This window comes from Lipotes vexillifer, unplaced genomic scaffold (genome assembly GCF_000442215.2).
Source record: "Lipotes vexillifer unplaced genomic scaffold, Lipotes_vexillifer_v1.1 scaffold36, whole genome shotgun sequence".
Classification (NCBI taxonomy): domain Eukaryota; kingdom Metazoa; phylum Chordata; class Mammalia; order Artiodactyla; family Lipotidae; genus Lipotes; species Lipotes vexillifer.
The window spans coordinates 2,352,501-2,364,291 of NW_006792448.1; the positions used below are offsets into that span (position 1 = coordinate 2,352,501).

The window sequence follows — 11,791 nt, forward strand, 5'->3', positions numbered from 1 at the left end:
ATTCCTGCTATGTAATACGTAATCAGTTATGGTAGCTATAAACGTTACCCATAATCTCAGAATTAATTAAGTTTTTACAGAGAACTTCTATAGAAATAATCATTGATCAGCTTGAAAAACTTCATAATGAAATACATTGCTGTTGTCAGGTAAAGTTTATACTTTTTTATAGTATTTTTTATGTACTATTTTATATTATATATGGATATTCTTGCCACTCTGGATATCACCCTACATTGAGATTTTGTTTACGACACTTACTCCAGAGTGAGATGGATTATTGTTTTGACTTAAACTCGAGCTACGACTAAAGACTAGGCATTGTCAGCTCCGTTTTTACCACGTGGTGGGAAGGGTAACCATGGGGGTTCCAGGTGCTTCTCCTGGTGCCTTTTCCTAGACCTGCCTGTGTGTGATCTAAAGGCAGAGTCTTTGATTCATTACTCGTCCTAACTGGAAAGTCATCAGAATTTCCCCAAAACCATGAGGACGGGCAGACTTAGCGCCGGCACATGAGCATAGCGCCACCCCACTGAGCAGGTTTTGCCTAAGTTTCTTTAATTCAGTTAGAGGGAATTCTTAGGAAAGCAGCTTGCTCGTTTTACTTCCCATCCCACCCTCCCTGGAGGTACAGAAAGCGGTCTCGGGTAAGTTGCCTCACACCCTTTCCTAAGGCCTGCCTTCCTAGGAACACCCCTAAATATGTCACTCGATGGAGAAAAGGTTTCACATCTTTTAGTCATTTTTATCACTATGAGCAAGAAGCCTCATTGGTGACATTACCACTTAGAAATGTAGGAGGTTATTATTCCAGCTGAAAGAGGCAATGCGGGGGGCTCTGGCCTTTTCAAACCACCACCTCTGCTCCCCCAGCCCCTCACTTCTCTCCAAGACAGCGTGAGTAGTTTTCTAAAGTTGAGGCCATTCCAAGAACTAGGACTTGCATCCTCATTATTAGGGGGTAAAGTTCTTTTCTTCTTCAGACACAGTCCCCCGTACTTTCTTTTTTTTTTTTTTTTTTTTTTTTTTTTTTTTTTTTTTGGGGGAGCCACAGATCTAAGTCAACTTTATAAACCCATAATATTGTTGAGAAGCAGCAAGTTCCCTCTCTCAAAACAGTCTCCACGGACTCTGACAACTTTGTAGTGTGAAGCCACAGTACAGAGGCCCCGAGGAGCGGCTTTGCCGATGGGGGCCATTCCAGAACAGGACTCATAACAATCACATCCTTTTTGCCCGTCTCCTCTCACCCACCCATTTTTGAAAAGGATGATGAATATGTAGTAGAGGGTTCCTTGAGCAAGCACATGAAAGTTTGTACACAGAACTGCTGCAGTAAGCAGAGAAGTAAAGTTCTGCCTCCCACGTCAATACTGGGGCTGGATTTCATGACATTTGAGTATGTGTTAAAAGGAAGACAGTGTTGGCTTCTTAGCCTAAAGATACTGGGAGGAGGGAAGAAATTTGTGATGTCAACTCTGGGAAGCTTGCCTGTCTAAACTACCAGCTTCCTCCTGCCCCAATGCACCGATGCCTACAACTAATCCTCAGGGACACTAACAGCTCTCCAGCCGACTTCAGAATGACATGTCATAAGTCCCTAACAAAGCAACTTGGTCTTCTCCACCTTCTTCCCTTCCCACTAGACATCACCAAGATGTCTAGTGCAGTAACAGTGACATGGAAATGATTCACTGAAAGTGGAAAACATATGGAATGAAACTAGGTTGAAGTTGGTGGAATGATTTCTGCAGAATAGACAATTCTTACAAAATAATGATAGAACCATTTTAATTGGGTTATATATCAGATAAAGTTCTATTTTAGGTAAAATTACTAATTTCTTTCTAAAGACGCTGAAAAAATTCTTTAGTTTCAATGAGTCAAATTACTTTAACTTATTAAATTTATAGAAATTGGAGAGACTTCCCTGGTGGAGCAGTGGTTAACAATCCGCCTGCCAATGCAGGGGACACAGGTTCGAGCCCTGGTCCAGGAATATCCCACATGCCGCAGAGCAGCGAAGCCCGTGCGCCACAACTACTGAGCCCGTACTCTAGAGCCCGCAAGACACAACTACTGAGCCCACGCGCCACAACTACTGAAGCCCACGTGCCTAGAGCCTGTGCTCCGCAGCAAGATAAGCCAGTGCAATGAGAAGCCCGCGCACCGCAACAAAGAGTAGCCCCCGCTCGCTGCAACTAGAGGTAGCCCGTACTCGGCAGCGAAGACCCAAAGCAGCCAAAAATTAATTAATTAATTAATTAATTAATTAGTTAATTAAAAAAAGAAATTGGATTTCTTCTCCAAATTCAAGTCCCCTGCATCGGCAGGCGGACTCTCAACCACTGCGCCACCAGGGAAGCCCCCCCGTACTTTCTTGATTCTTGACATCATTGTGGGTTCGGTCATTTCTATCAGGACCAGTAGTGTGTGTGCTGCATTCTGTCCATACGGTGAAAGGGCCCAGGACTAACCCCGAAGGACCCCGTGGAGCCTTGGAGAATTGGATTTTAGGACAAAGCACTAGGGTGGCTATGACTGTGGTATCTCTTTTCAAACTGACCTTCCCACCCAGTCAGACCCAGGCTTCAATCTTGACTCCAGCCCACAGGCTGTGTGACCTAGAACCAGCCGCTTAGCTGCTCCAGGCCCCGCTTCACCTTCCATTGGCGGGGTTGGCCACGTGGGCCTCAGCAGGACACTGTGGTGACTGACCACGACACGAGTGGGGAGCCTCCAGACCGACCTGGTGCTCAGGGAGTGCTCGGTTGGTGGCAGCTGCTTGCTGCACCCTCTACCGCTACAAGTGCAGACTTTTCATGGAAAAGAAGATCATTGTGTTGCTACCTATAAGACACCTGATTCCATGACAGAGACCTATTGCCGCCTCCAGGAACCCTGTCCCCACACCTGAGAACCCCATGCCAGGCTGGAGGCAGCACAGAGCATGTGAGGAGGCTCATCAAGGATGCCCCAGGCCCCCGGAGACCACCCAGCTGCTGAGCGGCTGTGGTGCACCCAGAGAATGGGGGGGGATTCGGCCCAGGGTGGGAGGGATTCAAGGAGATGTACTGAGTGGATGACAAGGGAATGGAAAGCTGGGGGACCCAACCGAACTCCAGTCAGATCAGTGCATGCTGGAAGTAGTGTCATATCCCTGAGCTGATGGCACTTCGTCAGCCAGGCTGACCCCGCGAGCGCAGGGGGAGTTGTCCTCTGCACTGTAATCAGTGTGGCCCTCAGCACACACGGAGACTTTCAGCCATACACTGATGATAATAAAGAACTGACTTGAAACACTGGTGGTCTGAAAAGGCTTGGGTTTGCATTAAACCTGAGCAGTTTTGCAAAGTATCGGGTAAAAAGTGTATGAGGGAGCATATAGGGGTAGGTACTGCTGGAGTCTGGGCCACCTATAAAACCCATTTGTGTATATTCTGTATTTACTGATGCCCTGGGAGCTGTGGAATAGAATTGGTTTTCGTTAAAGCCATAACAGATGGGGGCTGTGCCGTCTGTGGTATGCTGAAGTAACATCCGTGACCAGAGGACCCTCCTTTGCACAAATTCCTATACACTTTTTTAAGATTTAGCTAAAAACTCACCTTGCCACAAAGTATTTCCTGCTTAACGCCGCCCCTCTGGCATCATTCTGGAACTCTGAGGATCCAGCACTTAGATGTTTAGTCTTAATCATTGCAAATGTTGTCTTAAAAATCTCTAACTCTGGGGCTTCCCTGGTGGCGCAGTGGTTGAGAGTCCACGTGCTGATGCAGGGGATACGGGTTTGTGCCCCGGTCCGGGAAGATCCCACGTGCCGCGGAGCGCTTGGGCCCGTGAGCCATGGCCGCTGAGCCTGTGTTTCCAGAGCCTGTGCTCCGCAACGGGAGAGGCCACAGCAGTGAGAGGCCTGCGTACCTCAAAAAAAAAAAAAAAAAAAAAAAAATCTCTAACTCTGGGTGTGTGTGTGGCTCCCCTACTCCCTCCACCCCCTTTTCTCTTTAAAATCTTTTAAATCCACCCAACTAGGGTCATTTTAGTTCAGGCCCATTTGCCCTTCACCTGGACCAGGCCCTGTCCCTGCCGGATGCCCTCCATTTCTCCACTCTGTGATCGGAGTGGTCCCTGCACAGAGCCACTCTCATCTGGCCCCCTTCTGAGACCCTTCAAAGGCTTCTGGGGCCTTCACGTGGAGGCCAGGATTCTTCACGTGGCGGCATCCTCCCCTCCGGGCCCTGCTCACCAGGGCTTACTCTCCCTCCGCCCCTCCTCTTCACTCCAGCATCAAGCCCCTCATGCCTTCCCTCCGTGCTGTTCGCTCAGAAAGAACACGCTTCCCTCTTCATCTGGCTGCCCCTCCCCACCTCCCTCAGGCCTCGAGCCCCTAGTCCTTCCCTTCCTACTCTGTTATCATTGTTTTGTTGCTGCTGCTGCTTCTGTTTGTCCCTCTGCTCCACAAGAAGGCACCTCCTGTGAGGACAGGGACTGTGTATCCCCAGGCCCTGGTGCACAAGTGGCCTGGCGCAGAGAAGCAGACGTTCAACCAGTATGATAATCAATGAATGACTCACGTAAGAGGGATTGAACAAGATAATATACCTAAAGTATTTATCATTGCGCCTGGGACATCGTTGGTCCTTATATGGTTGATTGCTTCATTGATTCATTCATCAAATTATTTATTAAGTGTCTGGCCACCCTTTAAGGGGACACAGCAGCAAACACAACGGGCATAGAAATCTCTGCCCTCGTGGGCCACGCATCCTGTGTGTGTGTTTCCCCTCTTGTCCCTTTCAGCCCTCCCGCGCGACCTTCCGCCATACCCCTCGTCTTAGGACACTGTTGCCCCCTTCTCCCCGCCCCACCTGGGACACAGGTCACCAAACTACAGCCACTCCTGTCAGAATCACCTTCGCCTGGGAGGCAGCCCGGGGGCTTTTAGTAGATGCCAGCGGCCCCTCAGGCTGCTGAAGGAGGAATCACTTCCTCTGCCCTGGCTGGAATAAACAGGTCAGGAGTAAAATTAGAAAATCAAAAGCCCGAATCCTGGTGAAATGCTGCAGTGGAAGTGCTACTTACAGGACCTCAAAACTGCACATGTTCTCACTTACCAGCCGGGACTGCAGAGAGCGGCCCGGTCGCCTGGAAGCCTTTGTAGAGCCAGGAATCACCTCCACTGCCCCCGCCGCAAAGCCGGAGCATCCCCACCGCCCCCTCCACCAGGAGGAGGAAGAGGGGGCTTGAGCTGTGCAGAGCCTCTGCTGCCCCTGGCCCTGACCAAGGCCCACCGTGGGCACTGCCTGCCCGCACAGTCAAGGCTGAGGAGCTGTGAAGGGAGGTCGTCACCTCCACGGTGGCGCAGCCCCGAGAGGGAAGCGTCTCAAGGAGGCCCAGCCGTCAGTATCCCAGTGGTGCCGTAGGTAGTCTTTGTTGGACGCTGTCTGTACCTGGGCGGGGCCTGTTTCCCCGCCTGAGGTTTCTCACCCCACCTTGTCCCGTCCAGGTCCCTGCTCCTCTCAGCATACTGACGTCCCTGACCAGGGCCGGTGGGGTTGTGCCCTTCCTACAGGTGATTCCCGTGTCCTCCAGAGTCATCTGGAAGCTGGATCTGTGGCCCCGGGGCTCACGGGCCCTCCGACCAGTCAGGGAAGGTGGGCTCCCTGCACCCTGCACACACACCGCGTATAAACTACTGCTGCTTTCCAATGGGGCTGTGAGATTGATTACATCATCCTGTTTTCGTTGCAGAAATTTCCAGAACTGAAATTCAAATATGTGGAAGAGGAGCAGCCCGAGGAGTTTTTTATCCCCTATGTCTGGTCCCTGGTGTACAACTCAGCGGTAGGCCTGTACTGGAACCCTCAGGACATCCAGCTGTTCACCATGGATTCCGACTGAGGACGGGACGCCGTCTCCCACCCTGACCCCCTCCAGCCAAGCAACCCTTCTAGTTATTTTCTTTCTGGGGAACAGAGGTAGACAGATTCCCTGGTGCGTCTTCTATTAAAGAGGATCACGCCGTCGTGTTTTCCTTGCACACTTGGGTTTGAAGAATTGGTGCCAGTTGGCAGTAGATCACTCAGTTTAGATTATAGTGCAAAAAAGAGGAGGGGAGTTACACAACAATAATAAATGTAGAAGCCTGCTATTTCACGTGCAATTCTATCTCTAAACCAAAAATCTAGAGATTTCCCAGGAACCTGAGCCTTAGGCATATAACACTTTACCAGTACCTACTTCTTTTTCTTCTCTTTTCCTTTCTTTTCTTTTCTTCCCCCCCCCCCCCCCGCCCCCGCATGTTCAGGATTTTTGTTTTGGTCGTGTGTGTGTGTGTGTGCGTGTGTGTGTGTGTGTGTGTGTGTGTTTCAACATTGAGAGCTATCAACCTGAAAAGATGACAAGACAGGAATTAATAAGGAAATGAAGCCGTGTGTGCATGCAGTTGCCTTTCAGAAGGCCCATGATATAAGCCTGGGCTGTTGGATATAAGCCTTTAGATCCTGGCATCTTTCCCTCAAAGAAAGAGGTGGCTCCTTCTCATGAAGCCCAGATTAGCTTTTTTGTGGATTTGGCCTCTGAGCTGTAGCTGAATTAAACTGGAGTCTAGCACAAGTTAAGTTAATCTGCTCTGTGTTAATCACTGGGAAAAGAAAAGCTTCATTTTGAAAGCAATCTTTTTTCTTCAACCAGACTAATAGGAGAAAAAGGAGACCAATTTGATTAACACAGTGTTCCGCATGTGAGTAAACACATGTTTTTCTCTCCACTTCTGACTTTGTTTAAACTCTTTGGGGCCTGTGTGATCGCAGTTGTCTCCCTGAGCTTCTCTGAGGGAAACAGCCGCTGGGGTTGCCCTGAGCAGAGCAGTGGGCACTGAGGACAGAGGGGACAGGCCTTTCGAGTCACACTCTAGGTCCATGGCCACCCCTTCACGGCCTAGTTTCACTCTCAAAGACACAAAAAGTATTTGCTTTTCTGCATAGGAAGCACATAATCCCAGGTGAGACCAACCGAGCACCCGTTTCAGCCTGCCGTTGCCTAATCTGTATAGGAGGCAGCTTCTCTCCCCTGTCCCTGTGTCCCCGGCCTGGAGGCTGGAGTCATTTTGGTTCATCACCATCTTCTGAGGGTCTGGGAGGAGACAGCTTGTGTCACACCAAGCTCTGGGAAAGGCTGAAAGCATGACGTGTCAGTGCACGTCCGTGTGGTTTCCGCTCGTGAAAAGCCTGGCTGCTTCATCCCCTCAGCAGCCGCTGAGGTCGGCCAGGCGGTTACATTTTCATCAGGACAGGGGCTGAGACCGAAGCTCCCTGCGGCTGACTGACTGAGGAAGGGCCATCGCTGGTGGGTGGACCCAGGAGGCACGTGCGGCATGCCCACTGCTTCCTCGGCCTCAGGCCTCTGACGTGTCTCCACGAGTGGCTGGGGACTCTGGTACTTGACTAAAGGTCGCACAGACAGGGCCCCAGACCTGCAGACGAGCCATGTGAAGCGCTTCTGCTTAGTCTGGCTCGTGGGGAGAGGCAGTTTGAAGGTGGAAGGAGGAATCCTCCAGTCAGAAGGGGAAATGATTGGATTATCATTTCAGGTAGCAATTATTTTTATTTCCTATATGGGAACGTGATATATAGCTTTAATTTGTTTCCAAAGCACTTTGATCTGCTTTCCTGCATTTAAACCAAAACACAATTTTTAAAGGGTCACATGGAGCAGCTGAGCCCCTGGTAGGACCCCAGAACTAAGAGTCAGTGGGCTGCAGGACTGTCAGTTCTTGTGACAGGAGGAGATATGGTCCCCCAGAACTCGGTCATCGAGCGCAAACTACCAAGGAAGCCTTGATGGAGGGAGTCCTGCAGTCTCTTCCCCAGGCCACGTGACTCACCAGGTGCCCCCAAAGCCCCGTTCTCTGGCAGTGTCCTCTCCCTCCCTCCCTGCCACTTTTAATTAAGCGCACGGTAGAAGTGCTCGCTGGCCTAAAAGCTCAGCTGGGGCTACAGCGTCGGAGGAGGTGTGTGAGTACACACTCCCAGACACCACTGCATCACCGCTTCCGCTCTGCAAATCCGCCACGAGTCTCCTCTTTATTTTTGTGGAAGATTTATTACATGACAATAAATTTAAATGATAAACTTGAATTATGCTTGCATTAATTTGCTTAGAAATTGTTTGGTTTTCCACAAAGTAAAAATGTGTAGAATGAGGCAGTACAGGAGCATCATGTGTTTGAATGTAAATTAACATCTGATTTTACCCAAGATACAGAGCTGTTATTGCAACGTGTCATCTCTTCAACAAAGGGTTCTGTCATAATATTTATTTTTAAAAGAATTTGCCCCTTTCAATAGCACCTTTCCTATTGAGAGTTCAAGGCACTGTGCAAAAAAACTTCAGAATTAGAACTCTGGTTCCCACATTCACCCACTGAGGCTGGTGTCATAGGATCTGTAAACAACAGCCTCGCAAGGTTGGCATCACAGGATGGCCAACCATTCAACAGTGCAGATGGAAGCAAGGCTGTGGAGCAGCTCAAGGACAAAGACAGAGAAAGGAAAGAAAAGAAGATCCCCGGAGCACAGAAAATACCCTGCACACACAGTCCTCTCCTTCGGAAGGAAATCGCAGGAACCGTAGAAGACAGAGAGGAAAGAACATGGGACCAGTGTCAATCAGAGCACGCAGTAGCTTCCTCCAGCTTGTTTAGGGCACCCCCAAGAGGAACGTTTAGTGGGGGGTGCTTTTAGGCCCTAAATTTCTCAATATATCATTCTTTAGGCAACATACTGCCCTGTAGGTTCTGTGGAGCCAGGGTTTTGCGTTAGACGTTATAGCTCTCTACATAACTGAGTCACTGCTCTCCAGAGCCATAAATTAGAGTTGTGGTACTTTCTGATACTTTATAAGCTTGAGTTTGCAAAGTCAACCCTTTGGTCTCTTAATCTCCTCCTAAGCACTATGCCTGCAGTTTCTGTAGCTGCCATTTGGTATTAGGGGCTGATCCCTGGGCATACTGACACCAAATTCAGGGCTATTCCAGTGTCCTACGTCGCTTCCAGGAGTCAAGGAGCTTCTAGTCTCTGACAAAGAGCCATGCTTCCTCTAAATATGACACAGCTGAGGAATGGATTATAGCACAAGCCACAGCAAATAATGCATTTTTATTTTTTAAGAATTCAAAGCATAAAATTTGATCTCATTAGGGTACGTCCGTTTGGGATCTCCCACCCAAAGCCAGGAAGATTCATCAGGAGCTCCCCACCCGCTTGGTCAGGTCATGTATGGCAACCCCTACCGTCCTGACTTCACAAAGCTATCAAAAGTGCCAGCTACTCAGACACAGCCTCTGGAAGTAGCAGAAGCTCCCCTCCAGAAGGAAAGCAGTCTCATATGACTAACCAGGTAATGATTCACCATTCTGTTGGCTCTGGGCTGACTGCAACAAAATCTTACAATATTTCGGCCAGATTTCCAAGTTCCCCTTAGCTGGAGGGTTGGTTTGGATTACCTGGTGCTCCATTAATATCAGCAGACTATCTTTCATGGATACTGGGACCCAGCTTCTAAATCACCTCAGTCACCGAATGTGGATTGAGGTGAAACCAGATTACTAGTGCCCCCGGTGCTTAGCAAATGTATGTTCTCTCTGGAGGACATGAAATGTTACGGACTGAATGTATCCTCCAAATTTCACGTATTGAGCCCTAACCCCCAGTGTGATGGTATGAGTAGGTAGAGCCTTTGGGAAGTAATTAGGTTTAGATGAGGTCATGATGGTGGAGCCCCATGATGAGATTAGTGCCCTTATAAGAAGAGACATGAGAGAAATCTTTCTCTCCAACATGTGGAGACACAGCGAAGAGACCACTGTTCATAAGCCAGGAGGAAAGCCCTCACCAGGAATGTAATCAACCAGCACCTTAATCTTGGACTTTCCAACCTTTTCATTACTTTTCAGAACTGAGAAATCAATGTCTCTTGTTTAAGCCACCCAGTCTATATAGTATTTTGTTATAACAGCTCAAGCTGACTTAAGACAGGAGCACAGCCCAAGGCCTCAAATTATTTCTGTTACAATCAAATATCCAGGTATATGAGAAGACCAAATAATATAAATTACATGAATTAAAACCAGAGGGAAGGGCTTTCCTGGTGGCACAGTGGTTGAGAGTCGGCCTGCCGATGCAGGGGACACGGGTTCATGCCCCGGTCCAGGAAGATCCCACATGCCGCGGAGCAGCTGGGCCCGTGAGCCATGGCCACTGAGCCTGCGCATCCGGAGCCTGTGCTCCGCAACGGGAGAGGCCACAACAGTGAGAGGCCTGCGTACAGCAAAAAAAAAAAAGAAACCCACAGTCTCCCCAGATGTCTCACAGAATTTGAAACACCTATGCTTTCTGTGTTAAAGGAAAAAAAGCACGTGCCCAAGAATTTCAGAGAATTAGAAACAATAAAAGGGACCAAATGGAAATTCTAGAACTGAAAAATGTAACAAAAATGCAGAATAATTCAGTGGATGGGCTCAAGAAGAGGTGAAAAGTCAAAGTTATAGAAAATCAAGTTACAGAAAATTTCAACAACGCAATTAGAAAACTTACAATTCTATAACTTGAGTAAGGTGAAAAGTCAGAGCAAAACCAGAATCAAAAAGATAGGGCTTCCCTGGTGGTGCAGGGGTTAAGAGTCCACCTGCCAATGCAGGGGAAACGGGTTCAAGCCCAGGTCTGGGAAGATCCCACATGCCCCAGAGCAACTAAGCCCATGCACCACAACTACTGAGCCTGTGCTCTAGAGCCCATGAGCCACAACTACTGAGCCTGTGAGCCACAATTACTGAGCCCGCGTGCCACAACTAATGAAGCCTGCACGCGTAGAGCCCGTGGTCCACAACAAGAGAAGTCCCTGCTCGCCGCAACTAGAGAAAGCCCACGTGCAGCAACAAAGACCCACTGCAGCCAAAAATAAATAAATTTTAAAAAGATAGCAAATAGAGGGTTAAGAGACACGAAGGATACAGTGAGGATATCAAAAGCGTAAAAGAGTGGGATAGTTAAATAAATATTGGCTGAGAACTTTTCCAAAACTCATGAAAGATATCAAACCATAAATTCAAGAAGCCCCAACAAATCGCAAATGGGATAAATAAAACACAATCCACACCTAGACACATCACAGTAAAACTGTTGAAAACCAAAGAAAAGGAAAAATTTTAAAGCTACTGAGGGGTGAGGCATGGGTAGGAGAGGGATTACCATCAAAGGAGTGACAATTAAACTGACAGCTAACCTCTCAGCAGAAACAGCCTTTGAAGTGCTGAAAGAAAATGACTGCAAACCTAGAATTTTCTAATTGGGAAAATATCCTGCAAGGATGCAGAAGAAATAAAGACATTTTTACACAAACAGCTGGAAGAATTCATCAGCACACATATCCTAAAGGAAAATTAAAAGTATTCTAAAGGCAGAAGGAAAATGATCCCAAATGTAAGGACAGAGCTTCAGGAAAGATTGAAGAGAAATGAAAATGAGAAATGTACAGGTCAACATAAATACTAACTACATAAAAATAATTATGTCTTGTGAAGTTTAAATATATATTGAAATGTGTTCAAGTAAAGGTATATAGGTGGGGAGGGCTTTAATAGGGTTTAAGTGTTCTAAGCCCCTTGCATCATCCAAGAAGAGAGTTTTTAAAAATCCAATTTAATGTTAGACTTTGATAAGTCTAGGATGTGTATTGTAATAAATATTAGTTAAAAGGTGTATAAATTTCAAGCCAATGAGGGAATATGGAA

The 11,791-nt window shown here is 47.9% G+C and overlaps 1 protein-coding gene across 1 annotated transcript in view; it reads left to right on the forward strand.

The window, feature by feature from the left end:
• The window catches only part of DYM (dymeclin), a 392,339-nt gene extending 386,186 nt beyond the window's left edge, over nt 1-6,153 (forward strand). Inside the window, exon 17 of the mRNA XM_007465597.1 lies at nt 5,752-6,153. Within this exon, the coding sequence (XP_007465659.1) occupies nt 5,752-5,901 (150 nt within the window). The 3' untranslated portion in view covers nt 5,902-6,153. The remainder of the gene's footprint in view (nt 1-5,751) is intronic.
• The last annotated feature ends 5,638 nt before the right edge of the window (nt 6,154-11,791 follow it).